At 40.7% G+C, this 24,951-nt stretch overlaps 1 protein-coding gene across 8 annotated transcripts in view; it reads left to right on the forward strand.

Annotated features, from left to right (window-relative positions):
• The window catches only part of LARP1 (La ribonucleoprotein 1, translational regulator), a 49,402-nt gene extending 24,661 nt beyond the window's left edge, over window positions 1-24,741 (forward strand). For 2 of the 8 annotated variants that reach the window (XM_051978762.1, XM_051978769.1), the window contains exons 2-19: window positions 6,364-6,425; window positions 6,799-6,864; window positions 8,044-8,239; window positions 8,376-8,507; window positions 8,649-8,831; window positions 9,296-9,458; window positions 10,555-10,699; window positions 10,903-11,077; window positions 11,225-11,394; window positions 16,478-16,855; window positions 17,296-17,419; window positions 17,639-17,844; window positions 18,613-18,719; window positions 19,890-20,041; window positions 20,645-20,789; window positions 22,315-22,424; window positions 22,614-22,741; window positions 24,279-24,741. In XM_051978762.1, coding sequence (XP_051834722.1) covers window positions 6,364-6,425; window positions 6,799-6,864; window positions 8,044-8,239; window positions 8,376-8,507; window positions 8,649-8,831; window positions 9,296-9,458; window positions 10,555-10,699; window positions 10,903-11,077; window positions 11,225-11,394; window positions 16,478-16,855; window positions 17,296-17,419; window positions 17,639-17,844; window positions 18,613-18,719; window positions 19,890-20,041; window positions 20,645-20,789; window positions 22,315-22,424; window positions 22,614-22,741; window positions 24,279-24,479 — 2,843 coding nt within the window. In that variant the 3' untranslated portion in view covers window positions 24,480-24,741. The remainder of the gene's footprint in view (window positions 1-6,363; window positions 6,426-6,798; window positions 6,865-8,043; window positions 8,240-8,375; window positions 8,508-8,648; window positions 8,832-9,295; window positions 9,459-10,554; window positions 10,700-10,902; window positions 11,078-11,224; window positions 11,395-16,477; window positions 16,856-17,295; window positions 17,420-17,638; window positions 17,845-18,612; window positions 18,720-19,889; window positions 20,042-20,644; window positions 20,790-22,314; window positions 22,425-22,613; window positions 22,742-24,278) is intronic. The other 6 variants (XM_051978764.1, XM_051978768.1, XM_051978765.1 and 3 more) reach the window with 5 other exon arrangements.
• The last annotated feature ends 210 nt before the right edge of the window (window positions 24,742-24,951 follow it).

The following is a 24,951-nucleotide window of genomic DNA, read 5'->3' on the forward strand; positions in this document are numbered from 1 at the left end:
TGTTCCGACTTTTTCTCTCCCTCCCTCCATCTCCTCCCCAGATGGCAAACAGTCCTATACATGTTAAATATGTCACAGTATATCCTAGATACAATATATGTGTGCAGAACCGAACAGTTCTCTTCTACAGGAAGAGTTGGATTCAGAAGATAAAAATAACCGAGGAAGAAAAACAAAAATGCAGTTTACATTCATTTCCCAGTGTTCTTTCTTTGGGTGTAGCTGCTTCAGTCCATCATTGATCAATTGAAACTGAATTAGATCTTCTCTTTGTCGAAGAAATCCACTTCCATCAGAATACATCCTCATACAGTATCATGCTAAAGTATGTAGTGATCTTGTTCTGCTCATTTCACTCAGCATCAGTTCATGTAAGTCTCTCCAAACCTCTATATTCATCCTGCTGGTCATTTCTTACAGAACAATAATATTCCATAACATTCATATACCACAATTTACCCAGCCATTCTCCAATTGATGGGCATCCATTCATTTTCCAGTTTCTAGCCACTACAAAAGGGGCTGCCACAAACATTTTGGCACATACAGATCCTTTTCCCTTCTTTAGTGTCTCTTTGGGATATAAGCCCAATAGTGTTCTCCATCCTTTTAAAGATGATATAGGTGAGGGAGTTTTCCCCTAGATCTCTGGATCAAGGGCATTACTGAAGGAATGACATTTCCTCATGTTCTCTCTTCTCCATACCCACATAAAGCTTCCTTTAACTGCAGCTTAAAATCCCACCTTCCTTCAAAGTGCCTTCTGTTTGCTGATTCTTTTCTATTTGTCCTATGTGTGGCTTGTTATGTATATATTTGTTAGTTTGTTTTCTTTCCCATTACATTGGAAGGTCCTTGAAGCCAGGGATGTTCTTTTTGCCTTTCTAAACCAGAGCATAGCACTCAATCAAGCACTTGGGTAGGTACTTAATAAATATTAATTGATTAATTGATTTAATTGAGGTAACTAGCCCTTGGACTGCTTTTGGAACTTAAGCTCTCACTATTAGTGCTGCTTCCCCCTTGTATAGGCCCCTAAAAAACCTTTTGGTGTCATGGACTGGGTTAAACTGGACAGAATTCCCGCCTTTACTTACACTGCTCTGAATCCATTCTGTATGGTTCTTCCCTCTTCTCTCTCCTAAAGATTAATAGCACCATTACTTAGATCTATAAAGCATCCTAATTGGGGTTGTGGAATTGCTTGTTACCTTAGAAACTGCTGGAGTTTCGCAGGGCGAGGCTTCCCTAAAAGGTGGGAGGAAGATGCTGATTGCTATATTCTACTCTGGCTCCCCATTCTACCTCCCACCCATGTATTGGAGTGAGCTGAGGAGTGTGGTTTATGCTCAGGCATCTCCTGATGGTTCATCATTTTTTCATTCATTAAGCAAGCGATATTTTTGAGCTACTTAGAGCTCTGTGCATAGAATACACTGTTTAATATACACTATTTTCAAAATCACTTTCCTAAAGCCTAGTCTAGGAACAGGGAAAGTCTCCTCCCCTTTTGGGATCTGGATTGCTGAGTCAATTCTGAGGGGGCCCTGGACTTGGCTTGGTTTAGCTTGGCCTCTTTCAGCCTCTTCTTTTGCATCAAATGCAAATAAGACCTAGTCAGACTCTGAACCCCTCCCTCCGGCCCAATTCATGAAACTTTTACAACTTCCTCTTGAGATTTTCAAGTTTTCCTTGTTTCTCTCAGCTACCCACCCTGCATGAGCTGTGGGGGATTTTAACTGATAAATAGTAGGTGTTGAAAAGCCTAAATGACCCTGAATACACTCACCATTTCTTATCCTCCTTATTTTGTAGTATTGTCAATAGGAAATCCGGGCTGGGGGGGGGGGGGGGGCAGAAATGAATTTGTGGGCCCTGACTCTATAGCTGCCTTGGAATACCACCTTAGCAGAGTCACTGTCTTCGAGTTTTAGTTTTTCCTTTGTGGGTTGTATCGAGATGATCCATACAAATTGAGGGAGTTAGTTTTATTGTCTTTGAAAACTATAAAATGAAAGGGATATAGTGTTGTGCCTACCTTTTACATTTTTGAAACCTAACCAGTCTATCATGGCCCCTCTCACTTTCCCCAGATTTTCTTCCCTGTTTCTCATATATTAGTATATAACTTGTCTCTTCCATTTGAATTTAATCTCCTTGAGGGTAAGGACCTTGTGTGGCCCCCCCCCTTTTTTTTGTATACCCTGCACTCATCATAGTTACCTGGCACATATTAAGCAGTTGTTAAATGTTCTTGACAAATTTTATGTCAGGGACTACCCACATATACTGTAAATACAGTTTTTAGGGAAGATCTGGTCTGTTGTGACTGATTAGGAAAGCAAGAAAAGGGATAAATGGAAAGAATTTGGACACAATAGTTCATAGGTTTCCCCTTGCAGATCAGTACTGATACAATGTGACGTTTTAAACTGCTTCCTTGGTACTCTTGTGGCCTAGTAGTCTGGACTGTATGGCTCATGTCCCAGTCTATTCACTTCAAGAAATAGATTTTTTTTAAAAGTCTTCATTGAAAAGGAGTAGGTCTAGGCACAGAATTTAAGTATGGTGTGATTGACATGAAGTTGGAAGAGGAATGTATTGATCTCTTTTGTTATATCATAATTCCTGTTCTACCTCCAGTGAGAACACTTCCTTATAATACATAAAAAATATTTAAGCAAAACCAACATACTACTTATGTAATACCCCCATCTATGGCCCCCTAACTCTGTATGAGATAGTAAAAAAGTGTGTTATATAAGTCATCATGCATATTATTTTTCTTTAAGTCCAAATGGCTTTTGGGAAAGGTTAGAACAGTTCACACCTTCAGCAGTATAGTATTGTGCCTATTCTACTATAACTTCTCCAGTATCAATTGGTTGTTTCTTACCCACTTGATGGTTAGAAGGTCAAAGGCTCAGAGTTGTTTTCATTTATATTTCCATAGTAGTGATTTGAAACATTTGACATAACTGTTGCCTCTTTATAGTTCTTTTGACAATTTATTCTTAATCTTTGGCCACTTAGCTACTAAGGAATAGTTCTTGATGTTTAATTCCTTGTATATCTTCAATATCAGACTTCATAAAAGTTTGTTTCTTTATCTGAAAATTAAGGATAATAATAATTATGCTTCTTTGCTCGAAGGATCATTCTGAAAAAGTTTCCTTATAAATTCTTGTAACACTGCAGAAATGTGAGTTGCTGCTATTTAATTTTTTAAAATAGCATGTTCCAATCCAGGAAAGCCTTCAGTCTGCTCTATCTCCTAGACTTGTTCTCCACCCAGTTATAAAACACTTGGGCTCCTAGTACTGCAACCCTCTCACTTTTTTTAGTGTAAAGTTGTACCAAAAGTGGAAAGAGTAAGAGCACAGATTGTGGCAAGAAGGGTGAATTTTGTTTCAGATGTTCATGTAGATTAGAATTATAGAATTTAAGTGCTAGAAAGAGCCTTAATTATACTCTGGTTTACCTTCACCATGGCTTTATAATTGAAGAAACAGGCTCCGGAGAAGAAAGGAAGTGACTTGCCTAAAGTCATACAAGTATAAGTCTTGATTTCAACCCAGGTTCACTGTCAATTTCATGCTCATCACACTCTGAAATAGGACCACTCCTTAACTGGCCATCTTCTTACTTTGTGTTCCAAAACTTTTGTAAGGTATTGTTCCATCAGAGGCAGGGAGGAGTTCACTTGAAAAATTGTGGGGTCAGAGAGCTATGTTTTGGTCTAGAGCAGCTACCTTGGTGTATTCATTGTAACAGTAGCTATAGATAGATAGATAGATAGATAGATAGATAGATAGATAGATAGATAGATAGATAGATAGATAGATCTATATATATATCTATATATAGCTATAACCAAGCAAAAAAGGCTTCTCTCACAGACTGATTCTGACTCAAGATTGTTCATTTGAAAGTAAGCTCAGGTGATTAAATTGATAAAGTTAGGGGTTTGGAATCAGGAAGATCTAGGTTCAAATTCTGTCTCTGATTCTTAAAATAACTGATTTGGGGGGGGTATAATTTGCAACCTCTGTGCCCGTTTTCTCAAGCACAAGATGAAGATGGTCTTTTGATCCTTCCAACTTTAAATCTCTAATACTGTGATTAAGGTTTACAAAGTGTTTTCCTCATAACAACATGGTAACCTATGAAAATAATGGCATTCCTGGTTTTTTGCCAATGAGAAAATAAATGAGGGGTTAAATTTGCCTAGGATCACAGTTACGTGAATATTCAACAGTTAAGACTCAAACCCAGATCTCTGACTCCAGTCTAAGTATTCTTTCTGATATACTGTGGCAATCACACCAAGATTTTGGGAACTCCCAGAGGTTGAGGCAGTGCCAGGCTGATTGGAAATATGGGCAAGTAGGTGAAAATTACTGTATACTCTAAAGGAGGGATTGGTGGGAAAAGGGGAAAACAGACCAGTGGCAGTTTCAGATTTGATTTGTAGCCTACCCCTGTGTGGGGTGTCTTTAAAGCAGCAGTGTCTTCCCTAGAGAGCTGTCATCAGGAATGCTGCAGTAAAAAGCTGGGTGGGGACACTTTCTGCTCATTAAGGGAACATTGGTCAGACCAAAGAGGAGAACATTTTCTTCATAATCAGCTCAGTGAGTTCTGTCCTCTCAGGGTCTGGGAAATGTCATCTTCTCCAGCTGGTACCTAGCTGATAAGGCAGCAGAAGGAAGTGGGAGGTAAGTGGGAGAAAAACCCTGGATATTGAATCCTAGAGGGTTTGTTGGCTTCAAAGTCATTGGTCTCTGGTTATGTTGGCAACTTAATGGCTAGAGGCCTGGTGGGAGAGAGTAGTGTTTGGTGGTGGGAAGTCGTTTCTTCAAAATCTCAGGAAGGTTCCCTACCTATGACCTGTAATAAAGTTTTATAATAGAGTTTATTAATAATAATGTTACCACCTGAGCCATTTCAGATACCATATAATACTTTCTCCTGATTTTATCAGAAGGCTCAGACAGGTAGTAATAGAAGAACTGAGACTGATTCATTCATTCCTCACCACCTCTATCTATTTTTATTCTTTGGCAAAGCAAGGGTCTCCTATGTGACTGGGGGAAGACTGTCCCTTAGTAATAATCTCTGAACCTCAAGAATAGTGATATGGACTCTATATTACCAGATTTGGGAGACATGTAGACTGACAGCTTCAGGCTTCTAATTGTTTGAATTCTTGGGACCCATTCTGCTTTTCCTTCCTAGAGTACATGGTGTCATTTCCCCATTTCTACCTCCTATGCTTTTCCCTGACGCCCTTATTTTCATATTCCCTTACCTTATAGCATCATTGGTTTTAAAGCAGGAAGGAACCCTAGATCATCTTATTTACAATAAAAGTTGAGTGACTTGATCTACATTTGTAGTAGATAGAAATAATAAAGCAAAAGAGCTAAAAATTAGGAAGAATCCCTAATAGAGGTTATGTTGTGGTTCTTAGTTCCAAATTGGTCTTTTCTATTGACTATTCTTTTGGTATCCCTGTGACTCTTTGTGCTCTCTAAACTAACATCCCTTCCCACAGTGCTTTTAGATTTAGTGTAGCAGACTTAGATTTGGCCTGATGACCTTAAGATCTTTATGTTCAATGCAGGAACTCAATGCTTGGGTTTAATGGTTTGATTCAGCATCAGCCTAACACCCTACTTGATGCATATTCCTTGTATGTAGATATGTTTAATTTCAGTGATGGAAGTGTATTCATCAATCTGGGTCACGAAAGCTCACCAAAAAAAGTGGAATTTGACCTATCCTTAGCCCTATCACATTGAATGCAGAGAGTGTTAGAAAATTGAGGTAAAAAGTTAAAGGGTCAGAATCTAAGCTTTCCTGAGCTTGAATTTTCCCACTTGTGTTAGAGGGCATTGCTATAAGGATTATAGGATTGTAAGCTTTAGAGAGCTAGCAGGATGCCTTCAGTGATATCACACACACATTCATGTGCGGGCACACACCCATTCATGTGCGCGCGCACACACACACTGCTAGAAACATTGAGCCTCATTCCACTTGTTGTGGTTTTTTTTTTTGGGGGGGGGTTCTCCTCTCCACAATTGTGTCCCAGTCCTGCTTTTAAAGCCTGTACAGAACAAGAGGATTGAGAAGCTGTTTTCTATTGAATGTAAATCACCTGAGCCTTCTTTGTTTTCAGTGCTTACTTCCCTCCAATATTGTCTTTACCAGTTTCAGGGAGATTCAGATTTGGGACCTATTTGTGCAACAGAGGGAGAGGGGGGACAGGAAAGAGAAGTTCATTTGGGAGAGGGCAGGATTGTGCTCTTTCTCCTGCTTGCCTCTGCTTCAACCAATGTCTTTTTCATCTTATCCCCATAGAGCATTCAGCTCCGGCCAAAGTGGTGAGGGCAGCCAACCCCAAACCTCGAAAAGGTAGCAAGGTATGTTAATGGTATCAACTGAAGGTGCTTTCCAGGAGCAGTTTTCCTTTTACCTAGGGCCTTATGAGATTGGGTTTTTCAGCCTGGAGCTCACTCCATCTATGGTACCAGCTGTCACTTTCCCTTCAGGCTTTACTTAAATAGCAGTTGTTCAGAGTTAGGGATAAGGGTGGCTATTGGAGGAGATGATTCTGAGTCTTTCCATCTTCATCTCATTCCCCAGTCACCCACTGCTTTGATGGCAAATTTTTAAACACAGGTGGGAGGAGTGGGGACTAGTAAAGAGCCTATGTTAATTAAGGAATTGAGAGACAAGGGGAGAAAAGGTAAGGGCACATTGCTGTTAAGAGAATGATCTGATTTTGCTTTGCAGGTTAGTGATTTTGGAGATGCTACCAACTGGCCCACACCTGGAGAGATAGCCCACAAGAGTGTTCAGGTAAGAGCCTAGGGTTGGTCCAATTGAGATCAGCTTGTATTTACCCTTCCCCACTAACTTGGTTTCTTAATCTTTGACTTCAGGGATCTAGGAACCAGAAGAAAGATAAGGGTGGGATAAGAAATAGTATAACATTGAAGTTGTGCTGGAGTGCTATCATACCTACTACCATGATCTAGACTAAGTTCTCTGGCTAGAATGTTTTTGGAGGACCTGAATTCCAGATCAGAAGGGGCCAAGAATAGTTTCCCCCAAAGACTTGCAGGCCTTAGATTGCCTTGTTAGGCCTTTTCTGTTCATTAGTTTCTTTATTCCATACTGCTATTCTGGGACGGCAGGCTGGATAATCTCCCTTCGCCACCCGTCTGGCAGCCCAGGCAGTCCCTAGACTGTGACTGCCAGTGTGCTCTCCCTCTAAAACTCTCTGTCAGATAGTAATGTGACCCTGGGTCTGGCTTCTCCTCTGCTTTCCACAAGGAGAGATCCTCAGTCCCTTCAGGCCCTAACTTGCCCAGGACTTCACCTCTCAGATTAAGTAGCCAGCAGGCCTATGTATAGATTAGTAGTGATAATAATAATAGCAGTAACTCATTTCTTGTAAATATTTCAAAATTTACACAATATTTCAGCAAGTTTGAGGTAGACAAAGCAAATACAAATGAGGAAACTGAGAAACCAGATTTGCCATGGATCACACAGTAAATATCACAGCTTGAATTCAAACTCTAGTCTTTTAATTTAACCAGGAATTATCATCTCCCATATTTAAAAAATTATAATAAAAACAGCAAGAAATTTTATAGTGCTTTAAGGTTTGCCAAGCCCTTCTTTTGATCCTTATACCAGCCTCATGAGGTAAGCACTTGTCCCCTTTTAAAGATAAAATGAGGCATGAGAGATATTAAGTGACTTAGCTAGGGTCCCGAAGGCAGGGTGTGAGAAAAGCTTGGCCCCACATATTGTACTCCCACCTTGCTTATAGAAGAAACTCCCTGAGGTTAAGGTTAAGCAGCCTGCTCATGGGTTTACCAGCACTTAAGCCCAGGTCTTTTAAACTACTTAGTATTTTTCCTTCAACACTCTTTTTTGTGGAATGTTGTTTAGGAAAACATGATGGGTCAGGGAGGATACCTCTAACCTGACTGATTTACTCTCTCTCCCATTGGATTATTTGTGAAGAATCCCTTATTTCTCCTCCAGCCCCAGCCCCATAAGCCAGCTCCACTTCGCAAACCACCCCTGAAGAAGGATATGAAGGAACAGGAAAAAGGAGATGGGAGTGACAGTAAGGAAAGTCCAAAAGCTAAGTCAGATGAATCTGGAGAAGAGAAAAATGGGGATGATGATGGCCAGAAATCTGGACAGAAGAAGAAAGGTAAGTGCCCTGATTCCTGGGAAGGACTAGAGCTGTAAGTTGGGCATTCTATCTGTGGGAGGGAGTGGGAAAAGGTGTCACTGAAAAGCCCCCCCTCTCCCCTAACGGTGTTTCACGTGCTCACAATGTTCCCCAGGGAGCAAACACAAGTGGGTTCCATTGCAAATAGACATGAAGTCAGATGTGGCCAGAGACAAAACTGCTTTACGTACCAACCGCCAGAATGAGCAGCTTCGCCACCCGTCTGCCAGCCGTGGTGAGGTCAAAGGTACCTGAGAGCTTGCTGGGTGGGGAGGATTTCTTGGTGATGGGCTGGAGAGTGGGAAACTATCAGGGGTAGATAGGGAACTGGGGCAGAAAGGAGCTATCCCCCAGGTGGATGAACCCCACCCCTCCCCCTTCTCTCCAGGACTGAGCCAAGGCCCTCCCTCTTCCCCGGGGTGGCATCCGGACAACAAACAGGAAAGGGCCTGGCCTGACCATGATGAGACGTCAAGCGTGAAGAGTGAGGGGGGAGCCATTCGGGGCGCGTTCCGGGGCCGAGGCCGGGGGCGAGGCAGAGGCCGGGGCCGAGGCCGGGGCAACACTCGATGTACGTGAGAGCTGAGAATGGGGTGAGGGGAATAGGACCTAGTGCTTAGGTTTTGGGTAGGGAGTGTTGAATCAATCCCCCTTTTCCCCCTATCCCCCAGCCAAGCTGAGGTCATTAGCAAAGTCTAACTCTGGATTCCTTTTATGAATTTCATATGGACTTAAACCTGGGAGATCCGTAAAATGCAAAAATATTAGAACTAAAAGGGCTCTTGAGCTATTAGAGCTTAGTGTCTAATGCAATCCCAGAGAAGTTGTGATTTGTCCAAGCAAGCAGGATCAAATCTGGAATCTAAGTTTAGGATTCCCAGAATGGTGGTCTTTCTATTCCTCCATGTTCACCTTTGTCTGATTTTGTTCCCTCAGCAGCCATCTGTCTGTCCTTCCCAGGAAAGTTTCCTCACAGAGAAAGAGACTGTCTTCCTATCATATAACATCTTTCTCCTCCTTTCTCCTGCTTCACAGCCCACTTTGATTACCAGTATGGCTACCGAAAGTATGACTGCTCTGATGGCTCTCGCACCCCCAAGTACCAAAGTAACATTACTTATTACTTTGACAATGTGAGCAGCAATGATTTATATAATGTGGACCAGGAACTGCTGAAAGACTACATTAAGCGACAGATGTGAGTTGGAGTTGATCGAGGCTGGTTGCAGGGAGAATGGTTGTGCTCTTGGGCTGGAGTGGGGGGTGGGATTGCAAGGAATTCAAAAGCCTAAGGAACCTGGTTGGGTTTCTGGTGGAATAAAAAGATGGTGTATGATAGTAAGGAGTGCATTCTGTATTTGGAGTCATGAGACCCAAGTTCAGATATAGGTTCTTCTGTGTGACGTAGGGAAAGTCATTTTCTCTGAATGAAAATTTTCATGTTTACAGATAAGGAGATCAACACAGACCTCAAATTCCTTCTAGCTCTAAACCTGTAATTCTGTATTTTATTCTGCCTCCTTTGACTTGTCAGGCCATGTCTATTCAAATCAAATTCAATTCAAGTCCAACATAGGACTATCATCTTTGAACCCAGTTCTCTGATAAGCACTGAGAGGGGAGGATGGGTACTAGTCAAGAAGGCACTATTTGCTTTTAGAGTATAATTTTTTGGGATGATGGGGGTATTATGTCCAAACAGTGTATAACAAACAGTATGAAAGTATATGATTAATGATAGCTAGCATTTAAAGTTTATTAAACAGTTTACATGGGTTATCATTTACACAAAAGTCTTATGCAGTAAGCTTTATTAAGTGAGACTGAGATTATAGGTTAGCCTAGAAATATATATAAGAGATGGGATTAAATACCTTTGACTCCCTAGTGGATGGGGTTTTTTGTTGTATTTTTTTTTAAAACATATGGGGAAACCACAGCACAGGGGTTCAGTAACTTGTTCAGGGTCAATCAACTAGTATCTGAGATGGGATTTAAACCTACCATTTCCTTAGTCTTGAGTCATCTGCCATATTGTTACAGTCTGTTGTATCTCTGTTACACTATACTGCCACGCGTTTCTCCCCTTTTTTGGAGGGTACCATTCCTGGGGCACAGAACCTTTTTGGGGAATGAAAGATTTAAGTGCAGAAAAGGGCTGCTGAAGGACTTTGAGAAAAAAAGGTTTCAGTACATAATAATGAGCTATAGAGAATTGTGTGCAGAAAAGGGACGGTGTCCTTTCCTGACCCTCCTTTCTTATTCATATCTCCTCTTTCTTTCCTGATGAATAGTGAATACTATTTCAGTGTGGATAATTTGGAGCGAGATTTCTTCCTACGGCGTAAAATGGATAATGACGGTTTCCTTCCTATCACCCTCATTGCCTCCTTCCACAGAGTGAAAGCCCTCACTACCGAAGTGGGCCTCATCATCCAGGTGCCAGGGAGTAGGGAATGGGGAAAGTAGAGTTCAGAACTTGGTAAGGGAGAAGGGATCCTGGTCTTGGGGGTGGGAGGACAGCCCACTTCAGTTTGCATCAGTGATTGCCCCCAAAATTGCCCATTAGCTAGAATTTTAGTGGGGTCTGACCAACACGAGTGGGAATTTTTTGTCACTGTACACGCATGTTCTTTGTATAGGCCCTAAAGGATAGCAAAGTGGTTGAGATTGTAGAGCAGAAAATCCGGAGGAAGGAGCAGCCTGAGAAATGGCCCCTACCAGGACCCACGATGACAGATTATTCCCAGACTGACTTCTCTCAGCTTATCAACTGCCCTGAGTTTGTGCCCCGACAAAATTTCCAGAAGGAAACAGGTTAGTGGGGGGAATTTGGCAGGATGGGGAGCAAAACTGGGGAGACCACCTATGAGAAAATGTTACCTCCTACTTCAGAGAGGGAAGACTGTGGGAACAATTCAAGACTTAGGCCCTAGCTTGTTCTAATCCCAGCACTCCCTCCAGAATCAGCACCAGGTTCTCCACGCTCGGCCACCCCTGTGCCAACTAAGACAGAGGAGGTCAGCAACCTAAAGACGCTACCAAAGGGCCTCTCAGCCAGCCTGCCAGACCTAGATTCAGAAAATTGGATAGAGGTAAAGAAGAGACCTCGGCCCTCTCCAGCAAAGCCCAAGGTTTGTATTGGATGGGGAAGGGAATTGGACAGATTGTTCGTTTTGTTTTGCCATACATTCATCAGGGAATTTCTGTATTCAGATTTTTGTTCTACAGAAGGTTGGAGGGCCTTTGAGGCCAGTGTGTTCTAACCATTGCTTGCCTTATCCACCCTTATTCACTCCCTGCTCCCTTTCCTCCTAGTGTCTTAGTCCTAACCTGTCTCACTCCAGCATGGGATGACCCTGATGTGTCAGCGCATACACACAGATATCCAGATGTACCAGAGAACAGTGAGGCTCCGAAGTCCCAGAATTGGAGGCGGAACCACATTTCAGCAATCTCACACCCTCAAGGGTTCCTTGAGGACCCGGACTTCCTTAGATGATTGCAGACCCTCCTTTGGTTTTTTGTCATACCCCTTGATTTAATACGAGCTCTCACTTAATCATTTCTCAAATTTAATCCCCACCTCCACCCCCTCCCACTACCACCACCACAGGGCTGCAGTTGAAACCATTCTCCTTGCTTTATCATCAGAAAATAGCACCATCCCCTATTAAAGGCCCTTCTCATATACCTGAAGGAGGAAGTATTTTCATCACTTGATGACACTTGAAAAGGTGTCAAGAAGATTTGTTTCAGTCTCCATTTTGCTGCTACTAAAATGGCTTTGGGCAAATGATTTCTCAGTTCCCTCTTCTATAAAATGAGAGGGTTGGACTCAATTATTTTTAATTTTTGTTGTAGATGATTTTGTTTTGTTTTTTTTAACTTACCATATCTACAAACAGGATCATTTCTATATACAAAGAAGAACAATACAAAAAGGATTGCCCATGAAATCATCAGTCTCGACGTACAACATGCATTTCTTTTCAGAGTTATTTAATAAATTAAATACATTAGTTTCAAAGCTGCCCTGCTTGTCTGTGCCTTTCTCAACCCCTTTCTGCTTTTTTTTTTCTGCATTTAAAAAAATGCAGTGACCCTCTTTCCTCTTTTTTTTTTTTTTGGGGGGGGGGGAGGGTCAGTAGGGGTGGGATCACTATTGCTTCTCTTCTCATCCCATATCTCACCATCCTTCCTTTTCTCCCTCCTACCCCCATCCCCAAAGCACTTTGTAATAAATAAGCAGAATTAAGCAAAAATCCTTAAATTGCTCGTGTCTGAAAAGAACTGTCTCTAGCCCCTTATGTCTCTGTTGTGCAGTGCCTATCCCTACCCAACCACCCCTAGCAAAGGTGAAGGTGCCACTTTTGTTTTATTTCTAATTTTCTTGGTCATTATAAGTACACAGCTTTCAGGTGTAATCTTTTTTCCTCTTTAGCCTTATATATGCTATTTTCCTATTTATGCTTTTTTCACTCTGTATCAATTCTTATAAGGCTTCTTATGCACCTCTGAATTCTTCATATTTCTTGTTTCTTGTGGCAAAGTAATAGGACATTATGTTCCACAGTTGATTAACCCTTTTCCATTCAGGGAACTTCAACTATTTCTGGTTCTTAGCAAGTATAAACTATGCACACACACATAGACATAAAGGCTTTTATGAGTATTTTAATATGTATGCAATTTTTCTGTCTTTGACCTTTCTGGGGGTATCTAGTAGCAGTGTTATCTGGATCAGAAGGGTATGAGCATAGTCACATTTTGTAGTAGAATTCTAGATTACTTTCCAGATTTCTCAGTCCAGCTCACAGTTCATCCGTAGTACATTTAGTCTTTCTGTGATCTCTCCACAATATTATCTATTTTTCTTTTATTTTCTTAGACTTGATGGTTTTTAAATTGGAAATTCTGAATTCATTCTGAAATGGATTCACCTACCTCCTCTTTAGACTTTTTCTTGTGGCCTATCTACCCTCAACTTTCATCTGCATTTACTGCTTTGGAGCCCAGAAGGAAATTTCAGGAACCCTGCTAAGGTGTCTTTGAGATGACTTGTGATCTCTTGACTGACAATCTGCATCAGACTGGGTCATTTATCCTTTCACCACACTGTCTGTCAGTACACCCCTAGCCACGATAGATTGCAATTACTATTGCCCCTTCAATAACATAAAGAAATTGGAGGCAATCACAAACCATCCCAGGAATTTGGCATAGTTCTAAGAGGTCAGACTTAAAGACACAAAATATCTTCTCTAAGCAAAAGGATGAAAAGGGAAATGCAGTTAGAACTTGGGTTGTTGTGAAGGGGATAGACAAAGTAGATATTTTGATAACCTGCTTGTACTATCTAAGCACTTATTAAGATGTCTGATGCTGGCACAAATCCAGGCACTGGAGATATAAAAACAAAAGCAATATATTATCTGCCCTTAAGATTGCTTCCATTCTAATGGAAGACAGATAACATGTACATATAGATATACTTTTATATAGATTTGTAAACAAAATGATAGTTTAAGAAAGGCAAAGGTCCTCACAGCTGGAAGGATAAAGAAAAGCCTGATAGAGAAGGTGCTCTTAGGCTCTGGGAGGTAAAAAAGAAAAAGGGGTGCGTTCTAAGTGTGAGGAATAACTGCCACAAAGTCTGTCACTGAGGAACAACAAAACCTCAGTTTTACTGGGCTGAGGATCCATGAAAAGTCATAATGTATATTTAAGTGTAGAAGGGTGGTTTGGAGGCCCAATTGTAAAGTTTTCAGTGCCAAACAAAGGAGTTTGTGTTTTCATTCTAAACACAGTAGAGAATCACTTTTTAAGTAGAAAAGTAACATAGACATACTTTAAAAAAATCATTGATTATTATTTAGTGGTTGGACCAGACTGTTCAGAGACCTGAGGGAAGGAGATTTAGAAAACTATTGCTACAGTCTAGTTAAGACTAAGGGCTTAGAACTAAGATGGTTGCCAGGTCCAGCAACAGTCTACTATAGATCCAACTAAGAACCAGGCCTACAGAGCTATTGTTCAGACCCAAACTCCAATAAGCCACTTTTGCAGGAATTGGTTCAGGAGGGCTGCATCCAAATCCTCTAGATTAAGACTTTTGGAAACCCTGAAAACTTGGAGATCCCAGTTCATACCCAAGTTCCTAGAATAAAGAAAGTAACAGCAAGACCAACCTAAATATTGCTTCCAGAAGTAGGCTGTTAGAAGAAACAAATTCCAACGTAATACTTGTGAGGGAAGTCTAGGACACAAACCCAAAAAGAAAGAATGATTTTAAATGATGTGCAAAGCCCCAAAAGAAAAGTAGATGGGACAAAAGTTTAGAATGCTTGGAAGAACGTGTTTTTTCATTTTTGTTTAAAGAGGTAAAGATATTTTTAGAAAGGAATAAAAGAGGGGCAACTAGATGATATGGCCCTGAAATTGGGAGGGTCAAATTCAGCCTCCGATATTTAAATTACTAGCTCTGTAACTGTGTAAGTTCCTAATCCCAATTGCCTTGGGGGGGGGGGGGAAGAGAAAAATTTCATTTATCTAGAGGACTAACCGGAATAATTGGAAGAGAAGTGATAAGTATGAGCAAATTTAAAAAGGAATTAACAGCATGAGATACAAAAATCAAATCCAGGTAGCTAACTCCCTAAAAATTTGAATGAATCAAAAACCAGCTGATAACTCCATGAGATAACAAGAAATATTTTTAAAAAAAGAGAGAGAGAGAAATTGACCTGGGGGGGGAAAAACAATTTAATAATCAATTGATTACCTGAAAACTATGACCAAAAGTAGCTTAACCATAGTATTTCAAAAAGTCAGAAAAGAAAACTGCCCCAATTTTATAACCAGAGGGTTAAATAGAAAGAGAATCTTTAGTCACCTCTTGAAAGAAACTCTCAGGAAGATTATAACCAAAATCTAGAGCTTCAAGGAAAAACTTAAGAAAGAATTAAAGTTCTGAGGGAACCAAAATCAGGATCACATGTGACTTAGGAGCCATTGCTATAAAAAAGAACTTGGAATACAATGTTCCAGAAACAAAAGATAACAAGCTTTTTATACATCAATGTTGAGGGCAGTCTTACAAGCATTACTAGCTGTGTGACTGAAGAAATCATTTTTACCTTAGTGACCCTCATTTGACAAATAAATCAGAACTTTTTATGAACGTGTTTTATGTGTTAAATGCCATACTTTAATAGATGATGTTAGCGTTATTATTAAAGATATAGTCCCTACCTTCGGTAAGCTTTTAGAGTTACCCTGGATTCATAATTATGTAGGTAAACTAGGGTAGCAGGGGATGTCTCTTAACCATTGAGGATAATAGATAATCTTACTCTTTCATGTAGTGGGTTCCCTACCCCCCAAAATTGGTCTCTCAGCTTCTCCCTTTTCTAGTTAGATCTGCATGATTCCTCAAATACTCTTAGAAAAGCATAGTCTGGACCATTGCCGTTACTTTCAAAAAATCTATGGTGGCTGCCTTTTGCTTCTGAGATTATATCATTCACATATCGGCATCTGTCTTCCAACACTTATACATTTCATTCATGCATACTTTATTCCAATCAAACTGAAAAGATTTGTTCTCTGGATTCAATATTCCCTTTCCTACCTTGATCCCTGCCTTGGATTTTCTTCAAGGCTTATATAAAGTGTAAATCCCTCCGTACAATTTTCCCTCCTAATTCCCCTAATTTTTCTTTCTCAAATTCTATGTATTTGTCCATTTACATGTTAAATTTTCTAATATGATTCTTAACCTTTTTTTTAAATATCATGAATCTCTACAGCAGTCTGAAGCTTGTGCTTTCAGAATTAGGTTCATGGACCTTAGATTGAGAATCAGTGAACCTAGTAGACTATAACCTCTTTGAAGGATGAAGATTTTTTCTTTTTTGTCTTTTCACCAGTAACCAGACCAGTGGCATGTGTGTATGGGTATATACATATATAAACACAGTTAACCAATTTTTAGTAAATGGGTTAGAAGCAAAATTTGGGGATGATAGATGGATTTATAGTTTTGAAGTCAATGAAAGTTTGGGGTTTGCCTCAAAGGTAAAAATAAATAAGGAAATTATATTTGTGTTAGTGAATGCCACAAGTTATCTGGATGATCAATTTTGGAAACTATTTCCAAGGGACTCATTTAACCATATATGCTTTGTCCCATCCTCCTACCTTGCTGTCTTTCAGAAAGCAGAGGAGCCCAAGTTCCTACAACAAACAGCTCCACTTCAGCAATTGAAATCCAAGGACCAAGATGAGCCAGAAGAATTAGATTTCTTGTTTGATGAAGAGATGGAACAAATGGATGGGCGGAAGAACACCTTCACTGACTGGTCAGATGAGGACTCAGACTATGAGATTGATGACCGGGATGTCAACAAGATCCTCATTGTCACACAGACTCCACCTTACTTACGGCGCCATCCTGGGGGTGACCGTACTGGTAACCATACCTCCCGAGCCAAGATGAGTTCAGAGCTGGCCAAAGTTATAAATGACGGGCTCTTCTACTATGAGCAGGATCTATGGACAGAGAAGTTTGAACCCGAATACTCCCAGATCAAGGTAAGAGCCTGGGGCTACATAAGGGACAGAGAAGAAAGTAAAATTTACCTGAGGATGTTAATGGAGTTCTGCAAAAGCATTTATCAGAGGGACTGTATATCATGTGGCAAGATCAAGGGAGAATTTGTGGGCTACTTCAATGTTCATGAAAAGTGAATTAAAGAATTTTTTTAGGTATGGAAGGATAATCTTAATTTGGAAAGGCTTCCCAGGAAGTTTTCCCATCCTATTTTGAACCATACTGTGTTGAGGGATAGGAAAAACTTATAGAGTTGGATGACTACTTTTCCTAGTATGGTCCTGGGGCAAAAAAAATGTTAATTTTGGAGAATTAACTCCATACTAATTATTTCTAGAAAATCCTTAATCAGAGACCAGGCTGGTGCTGCCAGTCTTGACATGTGTTCCTCTTTTCCCACTTTCTACTGCCCTTTTTATAGCAAGAAGTTGAGAATTTCAAGAAAGTAAATATGATTAGTCGGGAGCAGTTTGATACATTGACCCCTGAGCCCCCTGTTGATCCCAATCAAGAAGTCCCACCTGGACCTCCACGATTCCAGCAAGGTAAGTCAAAGAAAACCAGAGGTAGGACTTATTCCAGTTCTAGCAAAGTGAATTTAGAAGTTTACCTTGTGACTTCAGGTTTATTGGGCCTCAGTTTTCTGGTTTACATTGTGAGAGGTTAAACTAAAATGACCTCAAGGCCCTTTTCTGAATCTTACTCTTCAGATAGAATACTATTCATACCCTTTCTTCATAAAGTTTCTACTACCATATCCACAGTTCCCACAGACGCCTTAGCCAATAAACTGTTTGGTGCCCCTGAGCCCTCAACCATTGCCCGATCTCTGCCAACCACTGTCCCCGAGTCACCGAATTACCGCAACACCAGGACTCCTCGGACCCCCCGCACTCCCCAACTCAAAGATGCAAGCCAGACATCCCGATTTTACCCAGTGGTGAAAGAAGGAAGAACGATAGATGCCAAGGTGAGAGGCTTCAATCTGATTCAACCTCAGGTTTAAAGGAAATTAATCAGAAAGCATTCATTAATCATTTATCTTATCCTAAGCACTGTTTCTAAATGTCATGAAAACAAATACAGAAGTTAAAGAGACAACATGCAAAGGAATGGAAGTGGGGTTGGAAGGATGGAGTTCCAAGGATAGTGAATGGAAAGATTAATAAGAGATGAGTGATCTTATATTTCCAAGAGCAATGGCAATATTAATTGGATTTAACTTGAAATAAAACTTGAAAGTAGAGTGAGGATAGCACAGACAGAAAGAAAAATTGGGTTCAAAAACTCTCTCTGTCCCTTTAATAGCTGTGTGGCCTTAGGCATGACACTTAAATTTTTTGGAAATTTTCCTCACCTTTTTCACCATTTTTCTCATCTGTAAAAAGAAGACAGTGGTAGTACTTGTCTCACAGGGTAGCTATTTCAGTAACAGGTAAAGTATTTTGTAAACTTCATAGTGTTCTGTAAAATGGTTTGTTATTTTTTCCCCTAATTCTGCCTGTAGCAACTCATTTCTGAAGTATAAAAAGAAAATTATTGAGATATTCCCCACAAATTATGTGTAACCTTAGACTATGGGTATATAATGTTTGGGTTCTAGTTTCACTGTCCAAAATGGAGGTGCTATTTATGAGGACTAAAGATATCTTAACTGCAGACAGTTAAGATCTTCAGGAGACACACAACCTTTACTAGCCAAATTAATTAGTAATTAATCTTGGAATAATCTTTTCAGATGCCCCGAAAAAGGAAGACACGGCATAGCTCAAACCCACCTATGGAGTGTCATGTGGGATGGGTCATGGATTCCCGTGAGCACAGGCCCCGGACAGCATCCATCAGGTATTTGGAAGTTAGAGGCAGGGTTGTGGGAGAGGTAGTCTTTGAGATAGACACAGAGGCATCTGGAATGATAGAATATCCGTGTAAATGAAGAGAGATTGCAGTGAAACTATCTAGAAGGAATGGTAAAGACTGAGAAGGGATTTGATTGAAATCAGGAAGGGACTAAATAAGATGAGCAAGAATTTGTTGATCATATTGGGATTTGGGTTTGCACTCTGAATTCTGAAGGAAGTGGCTTTATTTCAGATAAGTAAACATGGCACTTTTGAGAGAGGGAGAGGTTAGGGAACTCTTCTAATCCATATCATTTTAAGAATTTTACATTTATGAATCAGACATACTCTGTTATTTAATGATATTATTATATGTTTGGAAAAAGTTCCCAGCTCTTTAGGATCATGCCAGGGAAGATAGGGTATCCCTTTCTTCCATGCCGCCATCATTTAAAGCCAGATTGGGATGTTGACCCAGAAGAACCATGCTTCTGATCTAAGAAGGAGCCATTGGAATATTTTCAACCATTAATAGAGTGCTGATGATTCATAATGCACTTTTCTTGGTACTGAGGTGGATAAGGCATTGTTCTTGAACTTAGCTCATACTCCAGTGTGGGGAGTAATAGGGGATAGATGACATGAAGTATATAAAGTTCTTTGAGGTAACTTTAGCACCCCACAAGATTACTTTTGGGGATCCATCACTTAGAGGAATTAATAACTTAGAGCTGGGGATCCATGGAGATATTGTAGTTGAGATGGTATTGGAGTTGAAGTCATAGTGCACATAGGCATTTCACAAATACTAAATTGTATTGAAAGGGAAATTTGACTCTGTAATGGAAAGAGCTTTGGACTTTTTCCATCTCTGACACTAAACAACTCTCTCAATAGTTACCTTTTCTGAACCTTTGACTCTAAAATGTGGAGATTGGAATAGATCTGAGTCTGTGGATGTGAGGGTTAAGTGTTTTGGAGCCTGGAGAGATAAAGTTAGGCCTTCCAGGTGCATGGAACAGCACAAACAAAGGTGAAAAGGCAGGGAAAAGTAATTTGCTATTGGTGGTTGCTGGAGACCATTCTCCACTTTCTCCCCTAGAAAGAGACATAGTGGGTTTAAGAGACTGAAGAGAATGTGGGATAACAAAGCAAGTTGTGTTGGTTCCCACAGCTCCAGCCCCTCTGAGGGCACCCCAGCTGTTGGCAGCTATGGCTGCACCCCACAGTCACTGCCCAAGTTCCAGCATCCTTCCCATGAGCTGCTCAAAGAGAATGGCTTCACACAACATGTCTACCACAAGTATCGTCGGCGCTGCCTTAATGGTATGAGACTAGAACTGTGGTTGAGGAAGAAAGCGGCATCATTCAGTCAACCAGATGCCAGGCCCTGTGCTAAGTGCCAAGGATACAAAGAAAGGCAAAGGACAGGCCTTGACCTCAAGGAGGGAGACAACATGCAAACCTATGTACAAAAAAGATATTGGAGATAATCACCAGAGGAAGGCACTAGTATTAAGGGGAATTGGGAAAGGCTTCTTATAGAAGGTAGGATTTTAACTGGGACATGAAAGAAAATGGGAGGTGGAGATGAGTTATACCTAGCTAATAGGGAATAGGAAGGAGATGCTATCTGTCTCCATTAGGAAGAGAACTAGGAAAATTGCATTGATATTGCCAGGAGAGGTGCAAGTCAGAATGGGTCCAGGAGAAGGGAACCTTGATGTGCTGGGGGACATTCATCTCTTCTCTAATTGGCTATATCTAGGGTGGGGTGGGGTTAAAAGGACCTTAGAGATCTCTTGCAATTCAGGATAGGATGGGAAGCATGGATGGGGGTTGGGGGGGTAGACGGGAGCAAGCTTTCTCCTCATGCTGTCCTCCAGCATAACCTTATCCTAATCCTTTGTGCCCTTCCCCTGTTTACAGAGCGGAAACGGCTAGGCATTGGCCAGTCCCAAGAGATGAATACCCTTTTCCGCTTCTGGTCCTTCTTCCTCCGGGATCACTTCAATAAGAAAATGTATGAAGAGTTTAAGCAGTTGGCCGTAGAAGATGGCAAGGAGGGCTACCGGTGAGATGGCAAGCAGAAATTTAGTTATGGATCAGGCAGAGGAAAAAAGCTGGGACAAGAGGATTTGGGTGTTGCTTAAGTCCCTTGCATTTGTGTAATGATTTAATTTAGCAACTCTTGATGAACCATGTGCTTGCTCTGTTGTATGGAAGACCCAGTGCTGGGAGAAATGTTCCTTGCCCTGAAGGTGCTTACATAAGCCTTGGACTATATGCAATAATATAGCATTAATTTTTATAGAAAATTCTGCTTCATTCTCCCATGTTCTGTTGAGTAATATAATTTTAGATTTGGAAGAGACTAACCTAATCTAGCTATTACCTCAAGAAAAGGCTGTTCTGTTACATACCTGACAAGGAGTAACCATCCAACCTTTTTTTAACCCCCAATGAGGGAAATCCCATTATTTCATTGGCAACTAATTCCCCTTCTCAACTCTTGAAGTTTTTAAAAATTTCTTCCAAAAATTGAAGCTAAATTTGCCTCTTCGTAACATTTATCCCTTATTTCTGTTTTCTGATACTAAATAGAATTAATCTAATTCCTCTTCCACCTGATACCCCTACTAAGACTTGAAGACAGTTCTCATGACTTGAATGTTTAATTCAGTACTTTCAAACTATAGGCATATCACATAAATTCCAGGCTTTTTATTGACATTGGTTGCCCTTGGGAATTTTAAATTGAATTGAAACTTTAAGCCTAAATGAAACTAACTTTAGACCTCCTCAATTACAAATGAGAACAAGTGAAATGACATACCTACAGTAACTCAGGTCCTGAGTAACAGAGCTAGCCTGGTTCATACTAAATAGTGAATTTATCTGTACAGATAGGGAATTTTCTTTATTTCATCAGAAAGACTGCAGTGTACTATTGCAGAAGGAGTGTTTGGATTTAAAGTTAGAAGATGTGTATTTAGATTATATCTCTGCTCTGCTTATTTGTATGTTCATTGACTTTATGTCTTTCTGGACCTGAATTGAACTAGGTGGTCTTCAAAAACTTTCTGCTTTTAATCTGTGTTCCTGTAATTGGCTTCAGATTCTGTCTGACACTTAATCAAGTTAGCCTCTCTGAGCCTTACTTTTCTCATCTGTAAAAATTGGGGTAATACCTATATTATGATTTTATTCCTTCTCCCACCCATTTCCCCTTTTGAAGTAGAATTTGTCTTTCAGAGACCTATATTCAGTACTCTGCCTTGAGTTTTTCCTTCCCTCTTCTTCTGCCCCTCTCCGAATAAAAAGTGATTCTGCCTTTTGGGAACCCATTCTATAGCCTTGTAATTTTCACTTTCTTGCATTCTTTTGCTATTAATGATTTGTATTTTATCTTCTCTCTCATTAACTGAGCTGTCACATTTATGGGCCTTTGTCTTCCACTGTACTTAATACAATGCCTTGCTCATTAAATATTTATCAGCTTAGTCCTTAGATGAGAAAGTGCTATTGTCCCCATTTCACAGCTAAAACAAGTCGAGGCTTAGTTTAGTCTTCTGTTTTTTTTTGTTTTTTTTTAATAGGTATGGTTTGGAGTGCCTTTTTCGATATTACAGTTACGGTCTGGAAAAGAAGTTCCGACCTGATATTTTCAAGGATTTCCAGGATGAGACTGTGAAGGACTATGAAGCGGGTAGGGATCACAGTGTGGACTCTGAGCTAGTGGGTTGGGAGGAAAAGGGGTTTTCACGAGCCCAGGTCTTGAGATTTCCTGTGGCTTTTGAGTCGACTTGATCAAAGATCCAGGCTAGCCTGTGGCCATTCCTTTCGAGTCAGGCTACAAGCTTTCTGGGCCTTGCCTCTAAACTTTGTTTTCCCACAGGGCAGCTGTATGGGCTGGAAAAGTTCTGGGCCTTCTTAAAATATTCCAAAGCCAAAAACTTGGATATTGACCCCAAACTTCAAGAATACCTCGGCAAATTCCGACGTCTAGAAGACTTCCGAGTGGATGTGAGTCTTGGAATCTGTGACTATCCCAGGGTTACTGTGTGCAGGGCTGCCCTCTTAGTCACTGGATTAAACTGGAACCTGAAAGAATTCTTAGAGGTCTTATAGACCAACCTCTCATTTTACAAGTTGAGAATAGAGAGCCCCCAAAAGTTAGTAATAGACATCCCCAAGGTCACACAGGTAAATAAGTGGCAAGGCCCATGTTCTCTGAATGGAAATTTATCCTTCTTTATCAATATCCTTTCTTAAATAATGGTGTATAGAACTAAGCACTGTGTTCCAGAGTTCATCTGAGGAGAACAGCCTTTAAGCCTTCATTTCCTTGCCTAGAGGTTGGCAACATGATGTCTAAATCTCCACCTCATTAACATTCTATGTTCTACTAAGGTCCATTCTCTCTGAGTGTCTGACTTTAGTCTCTGCCCTTCCCCAGCTCTGGGAAAATGCTCCCACAGTGACACCCAGTGGTTATCCTGGTTATTGTAACTCAAGTCCAGGGAACCCAGATTCCCAGTCACTTTGTGGTTAGCAAAATTGAGTGATAGTGCCATCTGTGGCATTACACAGAGAAAGGGAAAACTGCTTTCAGGAATTGTATAGTAAGGGGACAAAAAATAGAGATGTTAAGAACTAAAACCTTTCAAAAGTATACGCTGAGAAAGATGATAATTGAAAGCAAGTGTTTCTGCCTACAATCCTTGGTTTCATGGGTTTCAAGCTTCATTTGGCTCTTCCTCCTAGTCTCTAGGACTCTTCACATATTAGAAAGGCTGAGGATGGGCCCATAGAATAACACTAGGAGCAACAGGTGAAAATTGCTTAGATGCCGATTTAAATTGAGTTTAAGAACTGCCTAACCATTACAGCTTGAGTGAGACCCTAATTCTAGTGCTGAAGATTGAATGAACGGTGTTTAGTGGCATCATAAGGAAAAGAGGATAGCTGTTGATGGACACTTCTCACGGGGTTGCAAGGTTAATAGTAATTTCAATTGATCCTTATGAAATCCCTGTGAGACAGGAAAAATTGAGGTATTATTAATTATCCCTATTGTGCAAAGGGTGGAGCTGAGACTCAGGGCTCAAATAGCTTACTAAGGGGCAACTAGAAAATGAAAGTGTGGCCTGAAAACATAGAGCTGAGTAGGACCTTTGATATCTGCTAGTCCAACCGTATACATATAAGAAACTTGGCCAATGTCAGATAACTAAGTGAGGTAGTGCTAGGATCCCAGATCCTTTGAATTAAATTCAGGGCCCTGTACTATACATGTATTGGTTCTCTTGGATCTGGAGCTAGAAGGGACCTCAGAAACCCTCTAATCCAAACCCTTTTACCATTTGCTCAAAGTCTTGCAGGTAATAGACATCCAGCCTGCGATTTGAACTCATGTCCTTTGATTCCAAAACTAGTGCTTTCTCTTCCATTGTGCATGTCTCTATTCTGAGTGACATGTGCCCTCGGTGAGGAAAGAATAGGCAAGCAGACATTCTCCCTACCTCAATCTCATGTTGGGTCCATGTCCTTTCTGTTTCAGCCCCCCATGGGTGAGGAAGGCAGCCACAAGAGGTACGCAGCGCCGGCAGGAGGAGAAGTCAGGAAACGGTATCCGTCCCAGTCTTCCAGCAAACCGGCCACAGCGCCCAGCCAAGCCCATGTCCCACCTGCCAGTCAGTCTACAAGGGAAGATGCCAAAATATCAAGCCAGCCCTCAGACATACAGACTTTGGGAAAGTGAAGGGCTGTTTCCCATTTGGACTTGGGGAAGGAAGTAGAAAGAGAAGGTTATGAGAATGGAGAGGTTGGAGTGAAGATGGACAATCCAAGAACAGGCCACTGTAGTGCACACAACTTGACAATAAGAGACTGGCTTCTGGCCACTGTGATGACTCATCAAAAGGAGACTCCCATCCCTACCCCCTACTTTTCCCTCACAAGTCTTCATGTCTCAACTTATTTGGCCCGGGGTGGGAAGGAGAAGAGTTTGAGAGAGAGAGAGAGATATAGAGAGAAATATATATATATATATATAGATAGATATATATATATATGTGTGTGTGTGTGTGTGTGTGTGTGTGTGTATGTATGTGTGTGTGTGTATGAGTCTGTGTGTATATCTATATGAGAGATACAGATATACACACACACGCATATATATATGTTTTTAAGTTATTGACAGAATTTCGTCCATATTACCAAAATCACTCTTC

This window comes from Antechinus flavipes, chromosome 2 (assembly GCF_016432865.1).
Source record: "Antechinus flavipes isolate AdamAnt ecotype Samford, QLD, Australia chromosome 2, AdamAnt_v2, whole genome shotgun sequence".
Taxonomy (NCBI): Eukaryota; Metazoa; Chordata; class Mammalia; order Dasyuromorphia; family Dasyuridae; genus Antechinus; species Antechinus flavipes.